The sequence below is a fragment of the Macaca thibetana genome, chromosome 12 (genome assembly GCF_024542745.1).
Source record: "Macaca thibetana thibetana isolate TM-01 chromosome 12, ASM2454274v1, whole genome shotgun sequence".
Taxonomy (NCBI): Eukaryota; Metazoa; Chordata; class Mammalia; order Primates; family Cercopithecidae; genus Macaca; species Macaca thibetana.
In genome coordinates, this window is record NC_065589.1 from 83,889,801 (window position 1) to 83,909,575 (window position 19,775).

General features: G+C 42.8%; 1 protein-coding gene across 10 annotated transcripts in view; it reads right to left on the reverse strand.

Moving 5' to 3' along the window:
* The window catches only part of TANC1 (tetratricopeptide repeat, ankyrin repeat and coiled-coil containing 1), a 265,598-nt gene that overhangs the window by 89,095 nt on the left and 156,728 nt on the right, over positions 1 to 19,775 (reverse strand). For all 10 annotated transcript variants that reach the window (XM_050751850.1, XM_050751849.1, XM_050751844.1 and 7 more), the window contains one exon: positions 8,307 to 8,411. In XM_050751850.1, the coding sequence (XP_050607807.1) occupies positions 8,307 to 8,411 (105 nt within the window). The remainder of the gene's footprint in view (positions 1 to 8,306; positions 8,412 to 19,775) is intronic.

Consider the following 19,775-nt stretch of genomic DNA (forward strand, 5'->3'; position numbering starts at 1 on the left):
GTGGATCAGGAGTTCAAGACCAGCCTGGCCAACATGGTGAAACCCTGTCTCTACTAAAAATACAAAAAACCTAACTGGGCGTGGTAGCACATGCCTGTAATCCCAGCTACTCGGGAGGTTGAGGCAGGAGACTCACCTGAACCCAGGAAGCGGAGGTCACAGTGAGCCAAGATTGTGCCACTGCACTCCAGTCTGAGTGACAGAACAAGACTCCGTCTCAAAAAAATAAAAATAAAAAGGAACATCCATCCATGGACCTGCTCTGTTTCTGTCATTAATTTGTTGTTTCTGGTCTGCAATACTGAAACAGTTATCATGCAGGTTACCTTCAAAATTTTCATGTCATCCACCCCATATTGAAATTATCTGCAAACTTACTATTTCTCCATTCAAAATACCTCCTGAATTAGCCTTTTCTTCTTCAGTCATCCATCACTCAACTCAGTCTTCATCCTCTTAAGTCTAGAGGACTATCAGAGTTTGAATCAATTTTCTCATCTCTATTTTTATTTTCTCCCTCTCTTTTCCTTCCTCTAAAGCCAGCAGGTTCTTAAGCTTTTTGGTCTCAGAATTCACTCATAAGAACTGAGGACTGCAGGCTTATGAGGGTTTTGTCTATTGATATTTCTCATGCTAGATATTAAAACTAAGAATTTTTAAACTATGTTAGTTCATTTTCAGGTTATAAAACTTCATGTTAACAATATTTTAATTAAAAAACTAATTTTAAACTTATGGGTAAATAGGTAAAAAGTTGTACTTTTGATTTGAAAGATCAGTTAAAAAGAATAGCATTGTTTTTACAATTTTACAAACTTTAATGTCCAATTAAATAGAGGACAGCTGGATTTGCATAACTGCTTCTGCATTCAATCTGTGGGGATCAGTTCTTTTGGTCTTGCAAGCATGCGAAGAACTGCAGCCTCAGACAGATATGTAACTGGGAAAGAGAGGAGTCTTTTCAGTTAATTGTGGATATTCTTCTCTGACACCTAGCCAAAACTTGACAATCAGCAATTTCCCCCCTTTTTCTTTTGAGACGGGATCTCGCTATGTTGCCCAGGCTGGTTATGAACTCCTGGGGCTCAAGCAATCCTCCTGCCTCAGCTTCTGCAAGTGCTGGGATCACAGGCGTGAGCTACTGTGCCCGGCTAACAAACGACAATTTCTTAAAAGTCAGTTCTACTGTTGACTTAATCTGCATCAATGAATTTTTTTGTACTGTTATAGTAAGATCCAATGGTCTGTTTTATACTTTAAATGGATCTTTTACCCATGCAAGACTGTGTAACATTATGCATTGGGTCATTTGGAAAATCATGGTTTTGCAGATTTTGCAAATGTTGACAAATTTTATCACATAATATCAAAACATCACATTACCAGAGATCTCAATTGAAAAGTCTCAGGAAACCATCAAGCTCAATGCGACAGATGTAAAATTTCCCCAAAAAACTAATTTTCATTTGAAATGTCAAGTTTTATCATTGGCAACTAATCCTGCCAGGGTTTTTTTTTTTTTTTTTTTTTTTTTTGGTGGGGGGGACAGAGTCTTGCTCTGTGGCCCAGGCTGGAGTGCAGTGGCACAATCTTGGCTCACAGCAACCTCCAACTCCTGGGTTCAAGCAATTCTCCTGCCTTAGCTGGGATTACAGGCGCCCACCACCATACCCAGTTAGTTTTGTATTTTTAGTAGAGACAGGGTTTTACCATGTTGGCCAGGCTGGTCTCCAACTCCTGACCTCATGTGATCTGCCCGCCTCAGCCTCCCAAAGTGTGGGATTACAGGTGTGAGCCACTGCGCCCGGCCTCTTTTTTTTTTTTAATTGAAGTGCCAAGCTAATTTCATTCCTTTTGAAGAAAAGGTGTGCCAAATACCTACTTCAGAATAACCATGGTTTGTCAGTCATTCTTTCAAATAAAAGCAATACTCCATTTTAAAAATAGCGAGTTCAGCTTGCAATTCAATCATACAAGTGCTCTGCCTCGAGACAACCATCAGACTTCAGAGCATGCAGAAGGGCTTTATGCAGACTTCCCACTTCATCACACAGAATATTAAAAAGATGGGTCTCCAAGGGTCAAGATTTAATAACATTACTTTTAGTGCTTTGTCAAGGACATTCTTCAGTGAATTATTATTTGTGATGCCAGCACGTGGCAGTGAAGAACACCAGTACTACTAGTGTAGCCAGTGCCTTGACATATACTAAGGTATCAGAAGTTTTACTGACAATTGCTTTGCAGCATCAGTGCAAATGTCAACAAAGGGAAATGTAAATAACTTCTCAATATTATTACAAAAGGGTTTTGTATTATTATAAAAAGAGTTTTGACAACACAAACCCCTGAAAGTGTCTTGGGGACACCTAGAAGTCCACAGCCTACACTATCAGAACCTCTGAATTAAGTCTACAATTGTGTTAAATAAAAACCACAGCTGCACACATCTCTCATCCTAGTAACTGATCTCCCATCTTTATCTGTTTAATTTCTTGCGGGTAAAAGAGGGCTCTCTATCCTCACCAATTCCATTTCCTTATCACATAACTATAACTTCAACTAACAGACTTTCACAAGTCTCCTGAAACAGCCCTGATAAGCACATTAATTTTTCTTTTCCCTTTTTTGTAGTACACCTTCTCTTTTGATTTTCCTGTAGATCTATGGCCTTGCAAGCACTCTGTTCTGCAAGGGAGAAAGTGGCAATTGTTGTAAGAGACACACGGAGGGAAACATCCATGATTACCAGAATACTGTGGTCTTATGTCGTCTTTTCCTGTCCCTCTTGCTGGTGCTCCTTGCACCTTAGTCCCAGCTCACAAATGAAATGCCAGTTTCTCAGCCCTCTTTTGTCAATGACCTGTTTCCCTAGTGTAACTTGCCTAGTCTCATAGCATTACCTCCAAGCAAATGGCTGATCAGTTTATATCCCAAGCTTTCTTGAGACCCAGTATGATTTTCCAACTGGTGGCTGGACACTTGCCAAGATGTTCCACCACACTTCGAAGTCTACACGCCTGAAACTGAACTCAAACCAAAACAGACAGCCCCTCGTCCTTCAGTGGTCTCGAAGGCATGGAGTTGTTGTCTCTGTCTCTTCCGGTTCCCAGGTCCTTGCAATTCCTCATGAATCTTCCATTTACCACCTCTTCTTCACTGAACCTGATCTAATTTGAGACTTTATTCTCTCACTTAACTACTAAAACAATTTTTTAATCATTCTTAACCTTAGTCTCTTTCCAGTCCCACTCCATCCTACTCTGTTGCCATGTACCATAGTCTGTGTCTGTGTCTCATGAATGGGATTAGTGTCCTTATAAATGAGGGAGCTTGTTTGTCCCTTCCACTACATGAGGTTACAGCAAAAAGATGGCTGGCTGTCTATGAAACAGTAAGTAGGCCTTTGCCAGACCCCAAATCTGCAGAGTACCTTGATCTTGGACTTTCCATCCTGCACAAATCTAAGAAATAAATTACTGTTGTTTATAAACCACTCAGTTTACGGTATTTATAGCAAAAACTAAGCAGCCTGAACTACGACAACAGGTAAATCTTAAGGCATAGCTCCAACTAAGTCTTTCCATGCTCAGAATCTCCATCTGCTGGCCAAGCACAGTGGTTCACACCTGTAATCCTGGCACTTTGGGAGGCCGAGGTGGGTGGGTCACCTGAGGTCAGGAGTTTGAGACCAGTCTGGCCAACATGGCAAAACCCTGTCTCTACTAAAAATACAAAAATTGGCCAGGTGTGGTGGCAGGTGCCTGTAATCCCAGCTACTCGGGAGGCTGAGGCAAAAGAGTCGCTTGAACCCGGGAGGTGGAGGTTGCAGTGAGCCGAAATTGTGCCACTGCACTCCAGCCTGGGCAACAAGAGTAAAGCTCCATCTCAAAACAAAAATAAAAACAAAAAACCCCATCTGCTGAACTCCCAACTCATCACACAGGTTGGATTAGTCATTACTTCCTCCTTTATTACAGTCACTCTTTACACAGGTCTCTAATCCCCTGCCAGACTCTAAGGCTCCATGAAGACAGGACCCATGCTTGATAACCCATCTCAAATAGCATTTAGCATAGTGGTTTTTCACAACACAGAAATGTAATACTTATTCAAGGAAATGCAGAATGAATGGATACTCTACTTGCAAGAGTCTCTCTTCTATGCACACATACCAGGTATGCCCCTTTTCTGCACTTCCATCACATAAAACCTCATTCAACCGTTGGCTGAATGTTGCATTGCCATTCTAAGAAGCTGAAAATTAAAGCAGGATTGAAGTTACCTCTTGGGAAAGACAGGGTTTTAAGAAATAAAACATGACTATGCATTTTCTTCAATCATACTCTTTTTTTCACCTTTTTTTTTTTTTTTTTTTTGAGACAGGGTCTCACTCTGTCTCCCAGGCTGCAGCATAATGGTGTGATCATGGCTAACTGCAGCTTCCACCTCCCTGGCTCAAGCAATCCTCCCACCTCAGCATCCTGAGTAGCTGGGACTAGAGAGGCACACCACCATGCCTGGCTAATTTTTTGACTTTTTGTTGATGTGGAGGTCTCACTATGTCATCCAGGCTGGTATCAAACTCCTAGGCTCAAGCAATCCTCCTCCCTTAGGCCTCCCAAAGTGCTGGGATTATAAGCGCAAGCCACCACACCGAGCCTCTTTATTCTTTATACCTCTTTAATCCTCTATATCTGTTTGACCATCTAAAATGGTAATAAAAAAATCAGGTGTCAAAATATTTACTTAAGCATATAACTAAAGACCCCTCCCTCCCAGAAGATAGTTTCACACTGAATTATTCTGCTCTTTCATATGTGTTAGCTTTATTTGCTAGTCAGACTGCCAGGAAAAAAGTTCCATCACCGGCTGACATGAAGCGATCATTAAAAAAAGTTTCATCATATTTTGAGATTGATCTTCACAGAGCAATGACTCATGAGACTAAAAACTTTCTCACCCCTCCTCAAAGCTTGCCCAAGTAGCTAGAGATATATTAATGCAAACCTAAATAAATTATAGTTGCCCCTAAATCAAAGAAATAAAGCGTGGATCCTGTTATAATAATAATCTCTAATTTATCTGAAGGCTTTTTTTCCCTTAAGGCATATATTGTTTTGTGGGTAAATGAGTTTTCCCCTAAACAATATGTTGATTTAGCAATAGGAAGCTTATTCATTAAGAACTTATTCTGACACACACCTTATTAGGACCATTTGACAGGAAAATGGGCTTTGTATTTTTTTTGATGATTTTATTATGTCATCCATTTTTCCTAGAGTAGAAAATGCTGTGTTCCAAATATATTTAAACATACTAAGACAGAATGTTTTTTCCTAAAGATGTTTCCAGGTGAGTGCAAACTCCTTTCTGTCCTTCCTTTTTTAAAGAGACAAGGTCTCACTACGCTGCTCAGGCTATTCTCAAATTCCCAGTCTCAAGCAATCCTCCCACCTCGGTCCCCTGAATCACTGGAATTACAGGTGTGAGCTACAGTGCCCAGCTTGCAAACTTTAAGAAACAAGTTATTTGCTTACAAAAAAAAAATTCATCTTCTTATATCATTGAACCCATACTTCCCAGAAGACTGAAACATGCATCACACATAAATGCAATTACTTATAAATAAGCAAATTCAAAGTGTTCTTTGCTTTGCTTTCCTTTGATTTAAAATCCAGAGAGCTAAGAATCAAGAGTTGATGGAGCTACATGACCAAAGCAAATGTGAGGCAGGAAAGAGTATTTCGAGCATTTAGGAATAACTTGATATTTCAGGAGTCCATGGAAATTTCAAAAGCACTTCACAAGGAGCCTTTTCAGTGGAGTCTGTTAGTCTGGTGAATACTGGCATGCTATTATTGACAGCTCCGAGAAAAGTGTCTTAGAAATTTAAACAAGAATGTCCAAAGAAAATACAGATAACAGAAGACCACATTTTGAAGTAAAACTTAAGTGATGATGCTGATATTAAACCCTAAAAATGAGGGTTTACCCATCATGCATCTGCACACACCCGGGCTAACACTCAAACTCAATTAGTTATAGTTGGCTCTGTCGTTCCCTTTGGGTTCGGTGATCTGGATAAAATTTACACTTTGATAAGGCAGACTTAATTAACCCCACTGAAATTTAAGGGACTCCATGGGGACTACAAAACACACCAATCTATACTAATTGTCCTGTTCGACTTTGTTAGGCAGCCACCTCTCCTCATCAACCAAGAGAAAGCTCACCCTGCTGCGGCTTCCACCAACATCATGGCTATCTTCAGGCAAGACCATGCACCCACAGACATCAACTACACCTGCTCCCGCGACACCTAACAAAAATGAAAACATACCCTGCTTCTTAATTTCAGGCAAAACCCAAATGTCTGGTCCTGTATTTGCAGCCCATAGATCTCATAATTTTGGTCCCCATGGAGACTCAAGATGCCGAATCAGAGAGCTCAGGTCTCAGGAGTGAGCACACATGCGAACTTCAGGCCACTCCAGCAAGACCAATTGCTGCATTTGAAATTTAGCTCAGCCCACAGCCAAGCATAAGAACACTTCCTTTTGCCAAGAAAGGTGGCCAATCCTGCCTTGAGCAAGGGAGAAAAGTTAACAATGGGAACTATTTATAACCTTTCATTGCCTAATAAAAATCCAAATTTTCTCCCCCCACTCCCACACCAGGAGGAGGAGGAGGTCCCAATCCCTGTACAGAACCTCAACGATACTCCCAGCCAGGGAGGAAGAGGTTACATAATGGAGTCTAGGCCAGCCAAAATGCCAGGGGCATAATTGACCAGGGCTACAAAGGCTTTGGTGGGTGGGGAAGAAGGGAAGGGGTAGGTAGCAGGCTTAATCTGAGCCAGGCAGACAGCTTAGACATTTGATGACTGATATTCACTACAGATAGATAGATTTTACTTTCCTTTCAGGACACCAAGAAGACCGAGAACAGACCACCTGCCCAAGTGAATGCACAATCAAGAGAGGCCTCATGTACCAGCAGCTGGCTGTCCTAACCAGATCCCACTGTGGAATCTCCACCTTCACCAACATTTGGTGTGTGCAAATCCTCAGCTCAAATCCTCTTCCCTCAACCACACAATGAATGCCTGGACAGAAAGAAAGAGGGTGGCATTTCTCATGCCAGGGCACCTGCAATAGCACCTCTTGCCTGCCCAGAGTGCCCAGTGCCTGGCCCCATCTCTTCCCCATGTTCCAAACTCCCCTTCCCTTCCCAATTTTCAGCTTTTGCTGATTCTTCTTTACAGCTCATTTTTATCTGTATTTTTTTTTTTAACCACCACTCCAGTATATTGTCCTTCCATGTCCTACTTATTACCCACTCCCTGCCATACAGCACCAGCAACACAAAAGGCACACACAGGAGTTAGAATATAAAGGGTCTGTATCTCCCACCACCCACAATTAGGCAGAGGAGGGTGCCAGATATGCCAAAGTAAAAATATGGTTGAGTTCTCTTTCCCAAGTTCTCTTTCAGCTTTGCTACATAAACTTGTGTCCACACTGAGGATAAAGCAAGCCCCTTTACATACAACAAGATTCCTAGTCCCATGTTTCTGCAGAAAAACAGGGTAGAAATTCAAAACACCCAAATTAAAGGCAAGAGAGATGTGAGTTGGGGACTCCCCAGCAAGGAACAAACAGGTAAATTCTTAAACTAATTTTTAAAAATAAACAACTATGAATACATCTGTTAAATGCTACAAATTTGTAATGTCACACATATTTCCAGGTATAAAATATATATACATATAAAATGTCTTTAAAAAGATTCCCATCAATTTGGATTTTTTTTTGCTCCTACTTCAACATCCCCTAAAGAAAAACTTTACATGTTAAAAAAAAGCAGCCTTCAAAAGACACCAAATGCTTTTTTTAAAGCTAGCAATTACATGCTTTGTCCAGTTAAAGTTTCAGCTTTTCAGCCAAAGCCTGTTGTTGAATTTTCTCAAGCAGTAGAGTATTAAAAACAAAACAAAATCTTGGAAGCAATCCACTGGGTGATGCTTCCTATCCTCCAAGACCTGGTAGGTCAAAATTCAGAGGAAAGAGGACTCAATCCTTAAATAATGCATATGTACCCACTTTTCTATACCAGGTATACAATTTCCAAGAATGTGTGTTAGCTAAACAGATCTCTGTAACTGCCGGAGGGGAAAATAGCTCCCAAATACATTCTCAGCAAAGCAGTACAGCAAGGGCACTCAAGTTTAATTCAGAAATGAAGTGTCATTGTATAAAATCTTTGGTTGGGGGAGGGGGGAATCACTGAAAACATGTTCTTACCATGCTCATCAGGCTCTGTTGGCTTGGATACTTCTCTGAATGGCATTATAACTGCATCTCCAGGCACTCTGGGGCTTTCCACATACTTGGGCTTCCTGACGGGACCTGTAGTGGGAAAGATCTCTGAGTGTGGCTAATGTTTTCCAGATGCAAACAAAGCCTTGGAATGTACAGTGTGTGTCCTTACCAGGACCCAAATATGCCTAGAGGAAGAGCCAGTCCCTTCCCCTCCCTTAAACACACACACACACACACACACACACACACACACACACACACACACACACGTAATTTCAGTACAGGCGAGGGAACGTCCAGTCTGGCCTGCCAAAGAAGAAAAGGGTAAGCTCAGATTTGAGAATGTAAACCCTAACAAAAACAAAAGCTGCTCTCTTGCTGTGAAGTCACTACAGCTGTCTTCGCTGGTCAAGTGGGTGATTCTGACATGTTCAAACCTGGACGGCTTGTGACGAAGGGTTTTATGATTTTCCTCTAACTGGCACAAGGATGAGACAAAGATGATTTGGTTGCTTGGTATCTCTAAAGTTGGGAGGCAAGATTACAAACAGCCAGCCTGTAACAGCAGCATGCTCTGCAGGTATCTTATCTAGCTAGTGACGCACAGTAACTGTGCGCGGCACAGCAGCCAGTCAGCTGGTCAGACATACGAGAGACCGACAGGCTTATCTCCCACCTCCTGTTCCCACAGTCCCAGCTTATCATCAGAAAATCTGGAATTCTTCGTAAGACTGGATGGAACCCTCACATGCAATGATGCAGCCATTTTGGAAAACAGTTTGGCAGTTGTTCAAAAGGTTAAGGGCAGAGTTACTACATGGCCCTGCAGTTCTACTCCTATGGGGATATATGTTCACACAAAAACTTGTACCCAAATGCTCATAGTAATGCCATTTGTACTAGCTAAAGGTACGTCAAATGATGACAACAAAATGTGCTTTGCTCACACAATGGAATATTATTGGGCAGTAGAAAGGAATGAAGTATTGATTCATGCTACAACATGGATAAAGCTTGAAAACATTCTGCTAAGTGAAAGAAGCCGGTCACAAAGGATCTACATGATTCCATTCATATGTCATGCCTAGAATAGCCAAATCTTTCAGAAAGTATAAATGGTTGCCAGGGGCTGGGGGTTATGCAGGCTATGCAGGCCTGTGGGGTAATGGTAAGGGATATGTGACTTCTTTCTAGAGTAAACAAATGTTCTAAAATTAGGTCGTAGGGATGGCTGTACAACTCTATGAATATATTTAAAATTAGTCTACTGTATGCTTTAAATGGGTGATCTGTATGGATGTGAATTATACCTAAACAAAACTGCTTAAAAAAAATTAAAAGGCTAGGCGTGGTGGCTCACACGTGTAATTCTTGCACTTAGGCCAACGCAGAAGGATCACTGGAGCCCAGGAGTTTGAGACAAGCCTGGGCAACACAGTGAAGACCTTGTCTCTATAAAAAATAAACAAAGTTAGCTGGGCATAGTGATGTGTGCCTGAAGTCCAAGCTACTCAGGAGGCTGAGGTGGGATGATCACTTGAGCCCAGGAGGTAAAGGTTGCAGTGAGCCAAGATCACACCACTGCATTCTAGCCTGGGCAACAGGGTGAAACCATGTCTCAAAATAAAGAAAATATGCCTTTCTGTTACATTTTGGTCCACAATCACTCCCTTGATTCTTGTGTTCCTTGGTTGCCTTAAAGTGGCTTTTAGCAAGACCACAGAGATAGGAAACATTTTACATCAGTAAGAGAAGGGGTAGTGGAAGACATGCAGGCAGGAATCTACAACTCTCCCCTCTTCTCAGCCCTGGGCCATAGCTCTGACAGTCCCAGGGGCCCAGTTCCACCACTGCATCATGATGGGGTGATGCAGACAGACCATCCTTCTGTCTCAAATGCCTTCTGCATCTAAGAAATTCTGTTCAAAAGATGGTTTACGGTGAGAGATGCTGCCATCTAAAGGCATACTGCAAAAGCATTTATACTACTATAAAAATAATCTAATTCCTAGCCAGCTACATGGGTGTACTACATCTTAAACTAGACTGTTATCAAATAAGCTAATACTACTTTACAAATAAGAATGGTGTTTCAAACTTTAGGAGCCATCCCTTTTAAATGATTCATGTAGTATTTAATCACATGGCAGTCTTCATAATTTAACCCTGTCATAAAGGGAACTTTTACAAAGATTAAAATGGAATGGTTACGGGGGAAGGGAACATATAATTGCAATCTAAGTGTGGGATGTAGGCTATTCAACAGTGTCCAGACTTTATCTACAACATATATATATATATATCCACATGTAAATATGCATAGGGAAAAAGACTTGTGGGGGTTTGGGGGTGGAGCTAAACTACTTGCTGTGTAAGAGACATAAACTAGAAAGAAGGGCCTGAATAGGGCAGATACAAATTGAATCAATTAGCTGGGCATAGTGGTGTTTGCCTGTAGTCCCAGCTACTCAGGAGGCTGAGGTAGGAGGGTCTCGTGAGCCCAGAAGTTGGAGGTTGCAGTAAGCCGTGATTGCACCACTGCACTCCAGCCAAGGTGACAGAGCAAGACCCTCTCTCAAAGAAAAAAGAAAAGAAAAGAAAAGAAAAAAAGGAACCAGAACAAAGATAAGAACTCAAAGACAAGAACTCATATACACTTCTGGTTTGCCACTTACTCCCTAAGGTAAAATAAACTGCTGACATCTTTTCCCTTCATCTGCCCTCGTCCATTTGAAGGACCTGAGGCGGTAAATCTCTTTGTTATTATTGCCTGATGATTTGTCCAATGAGAAGGCATGGCCACTGTTCAACAAGTGCCTGTATTTCTGCTCCCCTTAACTCTTTAGGGTACAGTAACAGCAAATCTAAAGAGATCTATTTCCAGGCTCCAATCTACCTACCCAGCAGAGTCTTTAAAAATATTCTCTAATAGTAAGCACTTTCTTAAAATGTGGGCTATTACATTAATGTATGATGGTTATTGTAAATGTCTGGATCCTGGAACCCAGTGTCACCCAGAGCCTTCAGAAAGCATCCACGTGCCTGCCTGCTTAATTGTCTTGGAACGGTTCTATTCAGATCCAATCCCTCACTCACAGAAAGACTCAACCCTGAGAAGCCAGGATGCTCAACGCAGGGACTCGTGAGTTGGGCAGACCTAGGTTCAAATACTGCACCCAGGCCTGGCACGGTGGCTCACACCTGTAATCCCAGCACTTTGGGAGGCCAAGGCGGGCGGACTGCCTCACAAGTTCCGGTAACATAGTGAAACACCATCTCTACTTAAAAAAAAAAAATTAGCTGGGCATGGTGGCATGCACCTGCAGTCCCAGCTACTTGGGAGGCTGAGGTATGAGAATCGCTTGAACCTGGCAGACAGAGGTTGCAGTGAGCTGAGATCACGCCACTGCACTCCAGCCTGGGCGACAGAGTGAGACTCTGTCTCAAACAAAACAAAACAAAACCCCTCCCTCCTCATGTCCCCTAACTCAGGCCTTACTATGTCCCAGACCCTAAAGGTGAGTGAATGAACCTCTTGCTAAAAGGGGAAAACCCACGCACAAAGACCAGGCCCTGTTACTGTGCCTGTTCCCAGGCACAGTAAATCACAGGAATGTCACATACGAAAGGAGACCTAGAATATACCAAAGTAAGTAAAACATATATTCAGTGGTCACACAAGGCAAAGCACACACATACATTAATTCACTCATTCCTAACAACTTTGGGAGAAAAGTACAATTTCCTTCATTTTTAGGTCAGGAAACTGAAGTTCAAATAAGTTGTTCTCATCTGAACACGGCCCACACATGACAAAGCAGGAAGGAATTCACACCCTGGTCTATGCAGTTTTGAAGCCCATGCCCTGAATCACCATTGAGCACTTCTACAACTATGAAATCTGGATTAAACATGCAATTCTAGAAAAAGCCCAGGCACTGGGAACTTCCACCACCCAGTCATCAACATCCATGGATGCTGGCTGCAGAGGCAGCAAATCATGTATGCATCCTACTTGTCTCTGATCTTCCCTTTCACTCGAGGAAATGTTAAGTGAATATAAACAACTGTTCTCCTGCATGATCCTTGTATTTAAATTGCTTTTCACAAACAGCTGAACCTCAAATGCTATAGAACAAGATAAATTTATAGCCATAGGTTTTATTGTCCCCCCACAATCACTCATTAGAGAATTTGTGCATACTTTGCATTGAACCGAACAGATGATACGTGTTTGCCTCCACTCACTCTCAAAACAACATTAAAGTTGTAGCAAAAAGATTAAACAGAGACCAGTGAGGAAAGGAGAAAGAGCCACTGGCCAGAAACCAAGCCTCTGAATCTAGGAAACAGACTGCCAAGGAGCAGTGGAGCAGACAGAGCATAAAGGTTAGTGTTGAGTGGGGGCGGGGGGAGGGGGAGCCCAGGCCAGAGGCCTTCGTGACAGCAGGCCCGTCAGAAGGCAGGGGCACGGGTGACATCCAGTAGCGCGGCTGGTTGAAAACTACTGAAGGAAAAGTGAGACCCCCCACCCCAGCATTTCTTAAGCCTGGAGCATCCCTTCCACTCCCTCATCCTGGAGGCCAAGTTTATTCTCTGGAAAAAGGCTCAATTCTAAGAACATGGAGAGAGATTCAAGAGCTAACTCATGAGTGCTCTTTTCTTTTCGTGTTTTTTTTAAAACTTGTAACTGCTAAGGAAAAAGTAGATTAAGAAAAATGCTATATGCAGACTGATGGGCCCGAGATGTATCTCCCCCACCCCAGCCCCCAGTTATGAGATCTGACAGCAAAGCTTACAGGCCACGGCAGGAAGAGATGGGAGGATTCCTCTCTGGAGAAGCTCATCAAGAGAAGAAGGCCTAAAGATAGTCACAGGTGGGGACTCCTCTACCCCAAGAAAGGGAGATCCCTGACCATCATGCTGCAGCACAGCTTGCCCTCAACATACCCCTTTCAATCAGCTTTTAGCACCTTATATACAAATAAGGAGCCAAGGAACACCAGGCAGGTGAGGAAAGACCTACCCTGAAAGACAGCGACTGACACAGGTTAAGAAAGGAACTCTGAGCTGGGCACAGTGGTGCACGCCTGTAGTCCCAGCTACTTGGGAGGATTGCTTGAACCCAGGAGTTTGAGGCTGCAATGAGCTATGATTGTGCAACCCTGTCTCTTTAAAAAACAAACTAGGGAATGAGAGAAAAGAAGAAACGCCCTACAGAAAGAAAAGTAATACTGCCTCTATTACACAAAAGGCTACTGGGACAGGGGACACTTGGAGCCCATGATGTGGGCAGCTAAACAGGCTGTGGCTACAGAATAGCTGCAGGCCACATGGTCAGGAGCCATCACAGTCACCAAGCACTAATCTCACATGACCACCTATTAAACCACAATGACACTAATCACTGTGCCATCTATATGGAACACTCTCCCACATAAAGCGGCCACAGTCCTGATCAGCAGAGATCTAGACTGAAAAATCCATCTCCCCAAACCCCTCCTCGGGGAAAACTACTGCCCAGCACCTTTCCCCTCACAACTTTTTGTTTAAAACAAAATACTCAAGCATAAGCTACTTTTAACTTCCCCCTTCAATTAAACCAAGTGTTATAAGGTGAATCCCCCCAAATTAACCAGAATGTAATACTACATAATAATTACCCAGAAAGCATGATATTCCAGCTACTGGGTATGTTTTAAGGCAGGAGGCTCTTAAAAACAAGACAAGACTTGTCTGTGGATAAAAACATAAACAACAACAACAAGAACAAGGAAAGACCATCAGGTATTAGCTGACAACCAGCTCCTCTAGGAGCTGACACGTCTCCAGGGCTGGGCTCCCAGTCCCCCGCTGCCCCGGCACTGGTATCCTGTTGCTGCCACTTTTCCAGCTGTAATGTGCCCAGGCTTCAAATGCAGATTCTGATGTTCAAGGTGTGGGCTGGGACCACAGATGACACTTTGGTAGCACAAATGGGGTCTCTAGGGAAGACCACTGTTCACCACCCACTCCAGTGGTCAGGTTTAAGTGGGGTGCACCCACTTGGTGTGAGTGGAGCACCAACGTGTTCCGTTTACAAGATTAAGATAAACGGGCATTATCCTCCATCATAAATTAAAGCTACTTCACCTGAACTCTAGATCCTTCTCCTCATTCCAATTTCCCCAAGCCACTGCCCCTCCCCTCATAATCTCCACTATGTGATACAGGGGAAAGTAGATCTCAAAGTTATAAAAGACCCTTAAAATTAAAAACAACAAAGTGCCAAAAATATGTTAAACAGCCATAAACTCATAGGTACCAAGTATGCAGCTTGCAAAAGAAAGAAAGAAAAAACAAACAAACAAACAAAAAACCAAAACCTCAAAACCCAAGCACCTGTCAGCTTCTTTAATTGTGTAGCAGGGCCTGTGTCAGTCTGGAAGGATGTGGTCAGAACCCTCCCTTAATCACTCCACTCAGAAGCCCAGGAGGTACAGCAGTCCCCCATTCAGAATTCTGCCTTTATATAAATCTCCAAATAGACTTTCCCAGCGGCCAGTTTTCCCGCTTTTTGACATTTTAATCACACAGCTGACTATTTTGCTGCTTAGAAACTGCCACATAAGGAGTATTTTTTAAAAGGGATGGTAGAAATAAACCAAACCCAGCTTTATCTCGAGGCAGTGAAAGGGAGAAGGGCAGGGATTCTTTTCATTTCTGAGTGTTTCAGTTAAAGATAATTATATATTTATATGAAAGCAATATTTGGGACACAGAACACCTGAGGCTACTTATTGCATTTAAAGTAGATCTTACATTTTTCATGGTATCTGGAGACTGCGAAAAGTGACACTGTGTGTTATCAATCATTTTAGGGATTTTTTAGCATCCTGAACTTTCACAGTAAAGGTTCCTGCCGATTTTATCTGATCTAGGTTTTCATTCCACAGTGGGAAATTTCACAAGATGAGGAAAATAAAGAGAAAAGAGAATATTTCGGGGGGCAGGGGGAACCTTTACCACTAAGGCAAATGGCATTAAATAGCCAATTCCTAATGGCAAACAGTGGTAAACTACCAGATGAGTCTTGGATTTTAAGGAGCAAGACATCCAGACAGAGCTTCAAAAGTGTGACCCCTTTTCCTCTAGTACCTGCACCACCCCCCCAAGAACAAATGAGTGCTTGGTGAGGGAGGAGAATGAAGCGACATGCACTTAGGGACTGAAAAAAGACGACTTGGCCTACCCAAGTCTGCGACATAAAAGGAGTCTTTGTAATAGGAACATGGGCTGATTCCCTGTGGTTTTGTCCCTTGCCTAAGTTGAGGCACAGCTGGGGGACAGAAGGCACTGCCCAAAGACACCATCTTACAGGGTAAGAGCTTCTTGGGAAGACTCACCCTGGGGGAAGGAGACAGAAAATGAACTGACCAAAGTGGAAAACCTTGGCCAAACAGGAGGGCAATTTCAAACACTGCCTGGCATCCATCCCTTGGATATCTCCCATGAGAGGCAGAAGGGGATTAAATAACTAAACTGCTGACAGCTCTCCTCCAGGGAATGACAAAAGGCAGCACCAGGCCCCCCACAACTCCCGGGGTACAGGGTGTGGATGAAGGACAAGGCACCTGGAAAGAGAAGTGCACCAGCTATCCCAGCAGACACCCTCTGGGTACTTCCAGAAGCATCCAGGAACACTTTTACAGGGGCCTGGGGCCTTGTATAAAAAGGTAGTGGCAACACATCAGTGCGATTTGAGTTACTACTACTGGGACCTCATCCTAATCCAAAGACAAGTGAGATCTAGGGAAATTCAGACTGCAATTCTAGGGAAGAAAAAAACAGAAGGCAAGAGAAAAAAAGTGTCACCTGCTGATGGTGAGGAGAATACAAAAGTCACCTGATACCACTCTTAGTACGCCTCCTTTTATTTATTTCAAATACCTCATCTGCAAGGATCCACTGGGAAAGGGCGGACAGCCTTTATTCATTGGTGCAACGCCTAAGACATTGTGAGGATGTAAATGTTCACAATCTAGGAGGAAAACAGTATATCAAAATGGAGCCATGCTCCTTTTTTCCAAATTGTATTTTAAGTTCCAGGATACATGTGCAAAATGTGGTTTATTATACAGGTAAACATGGCAACGGTGGTTTGCTGCACCTATCAACCCATCACCTAGGTGTTAAGCCCTGCATGCATTAGCTATTTATCCTGATGCTCTCCCTCCCACCCATGCCCCGACAAGCCCCGGTATGTGTTGTTCTTCTCCACGTGTCCATGTGTTCTCATTACTACATCCATGTCCCTGTAAAGGGAATGATCTTGTTCCTTTTTGTGGCTGCATAGTATTCCATGGTACTACACTTTCTTTATCTAGTTTATCATTGATGGGCATTTGGGTTGATTCCACATCTTTACTATTGTGAATAGTGCCACAATAAACATATGTGTGCACATGTCTTTACAGAATGATTTATGTTCTTTTGGGTATATACCTAGTAATGGAATTGCTGGGTCAAATGGTATTTCTGGTTCTAGATCCTTGAGGAATTGCCACACTGTCTTCCACAATGGTTGAACTAATTTACATTCCCAGCAACAGTGTAAAAGAGTTCTTGTTCCTCCGTAGCCTCACCAGCATCTGTTTGTTGGCTTTTTAATAACTGCCATTCTGACTGACGTGAGATGGTATCTCATTGTGGTTCTGATTTGCATTTCTCTAATGATCAGTGACGTTGAGCTGTTTTTATGTTTGTTGGCCACGTAAATGTCTTCTTTTGAGAAGTGTCTCTTCATGTCCTTCATCCACTTTTTGATGGGATTTTTGTAGCCATGCTCCTTTCAATAAGGCATCATTAAAATAAATGTTAACACTTTCAAGTCCCAGTTTGTAGTCTACATGTTTATAGTATCATGAGTACAATAAGCTCCTAGTACAACAAAGTAACTTGAATAATATTTCTGCTTTTTTCCAATGCAATCTGTCATGCTGTTCGTATACTAAAATTGTTATATATGAAAGCATGGAAATGCATTAATTCATTTTATTTACTCAACAAATATCTGTGACACATCCACTGCATACCAGGCACAAAGCTGAGAACCACAGACATGACTGAGCTCTCTCGATGCTCTCGGTTAAGATGACAAGAGTCTACTACTAAATTTGAATTTTATTTCAAAACACTTCAACATAAGCTGGGATATAAATGTATGTCCAGTGGCTGTAAGCAACTGCCTAAAGGCAACGAGTTGTCTTAATCTGGAAGACAGGCTCCAAGAGTAGTTCACCGGCTTTTAATCAAAAAGCCACACTCAAGAGACACTACTGCAAGTCAGTCAGCTAGCTCACCTCTTCACCAACCAACAGCAGGTTATGTTAATTAGTATACTTTGGGTCAGAAATGGGCTTTCACATTGGTTAAATTACTGACTTTGTTAATTAGTATTACAGCTGATGGAACATTTTCAGTGGTGAAATGCATGATATTTGAGGTAAGAGGGCTGACTGGAAATGTCAGAAACACTCTGCCTGTGTGTGACTCAAGTATAAAAATCTAGCAGGCCAGAATGTAATCAGCCTCAGAAATATAAGGCTCAAGGTAAAAATGGTGCCCAGGTTTGATAAGTAAATGGCCCCAGGTCCAGCTGCTGATTCCTAGGAATTGTTAGATCCCTGATGTAAAATGGCGGGAAAACCTGAATTCTGCCTTTGGTGAGCCAAATTCTAAAGATACCACTCCAAGATTCCCATCCCCTCATTACTGAATCAAACACAATCTGGGTACAGCCACGTAGGGACTCTTCAGATGGAATTAAGAATACTAATTAGATGACCTTAAAATAGATTATCCTGGATTATCTGGGTAGGCTTACTATAATCACACAGACCCTCGAAAGCAGAAGTGAGATGAGGCAGGAGGGAGGGTCAGATACTAAAGTGTGAGAAGGAAGCCACCTTTCTGGCATTGAAGATGAAGGAAGGGAACCACAAACAGGAATGCAGGCAGCCTCTGAAGTTGAGAAGAATCCTCAGCTGACAGCCAGTAAAGAAATGGGGACCCAGGCCAGGCACAGTAGCTCACGCCTGTAATCCCAGCACTTTGGGAGGCTGAGGTGGGTGGATCACCTGAGGTCAGGAGTTCAAGACCAGCCTGACCAACATGGTGAAACCCCATCTCTGCTAAAAATACAAAAATTAGCTGGGCATGGTGGTGGGCACCTGTAATCCCAGCTACTCGGGAGACTGAGGCAGGAGAATCGCTTGAGCCCAGGAGTTGGAAGTTGCAGTGAGCCGAGATCACATCACTAAACTCCAGCCTGGGCGACAGAGCAAGACGGACGGACGGAAGGGAAACGGAAGGGAAAAGGAAGGGAAAGGGAAGGAAAGGAAAGGAAAGGAAGAAATGGGGACAGAAGTCCTACAGCCACATGGAACCGAATTCTGCCCTCCTGAATGAGCCTGGAAGTGGTTCATCTCCTGAGCCTTAACAGAATACAACCCTGCTACTGTCTTGATTTTGGCCTCAGGAAACCTAGAGAAGAGAGCCAGCTGTGCCTGGACTTCTGTCCTAAAGAATTGTGATAATAGATTTAAGATAAGCATAAGCTTGTAGTAGTTTCTCAGGGCAGCAATAAAACACTGACACAATGTCTATGAAATACTGTCTCATGTGCTACAGGTAAACACTAAATGCAAGCTGCTGTCAGAGCAGACCCCTGAAAAGGACAAAGCTGGAGCCTCACCAGGTATATAAAGCAGGTTGTGTGGATGCGCTGTGACAGCCTACTAATAAATCTGTATGGGCAGAACTCCACCTAAGCCTTATTTTCATTCATGCCTGGTTGTGAGCTCACAGGGAGGAAATCTCTAGCTCTTACTTCCACTAACTTTGGTAGTAATTATAATGTACCATAAAGAATCTAATACCAGCTGGGCATGGTGGCTCACGCCTATAATCCCAGCACTTTGTGGGGCTGAGGTGGGAGGATCACTTGAGCCCAGGAGTTCAGGACCAGCCTGGGAAGCATGGTGAAACCTCATCTCTACTAAAAAAAAATACAAAAATTAGCTGGGCATGGTGGTGCGTGCCTGGAGTCCCACCTACTTCTTGCCAGCCTAGGTGACAAAGTGAGGTCCTGTCTCAAAAAAAAAAAAAAAAAAAAAAAAAAAATTGCAGCTGATTTCCTTAGGTTTGCAGGAATGGTTAAGCAAAGAGTTAAAAACAATTGAACAGCCACAAACTTTGATTTAAAGATATCCCTGGAAGAAAGATCCATCTTCCTAAAATGGTTAATTTCAGAGTTTGTCTAAGGAACTCAGGAAGTAGGCCTTAAGCCACAGGGCTCTTCTGTTATTTGCACAAGCCGGAAATGAGCCCTCCACTGCATGAAGTAACTGACTCCAAAAAGAAGGCAGGATCCTTGAGAATTTTCTCTCCCTGTGGGTTCAGACCAGCCCC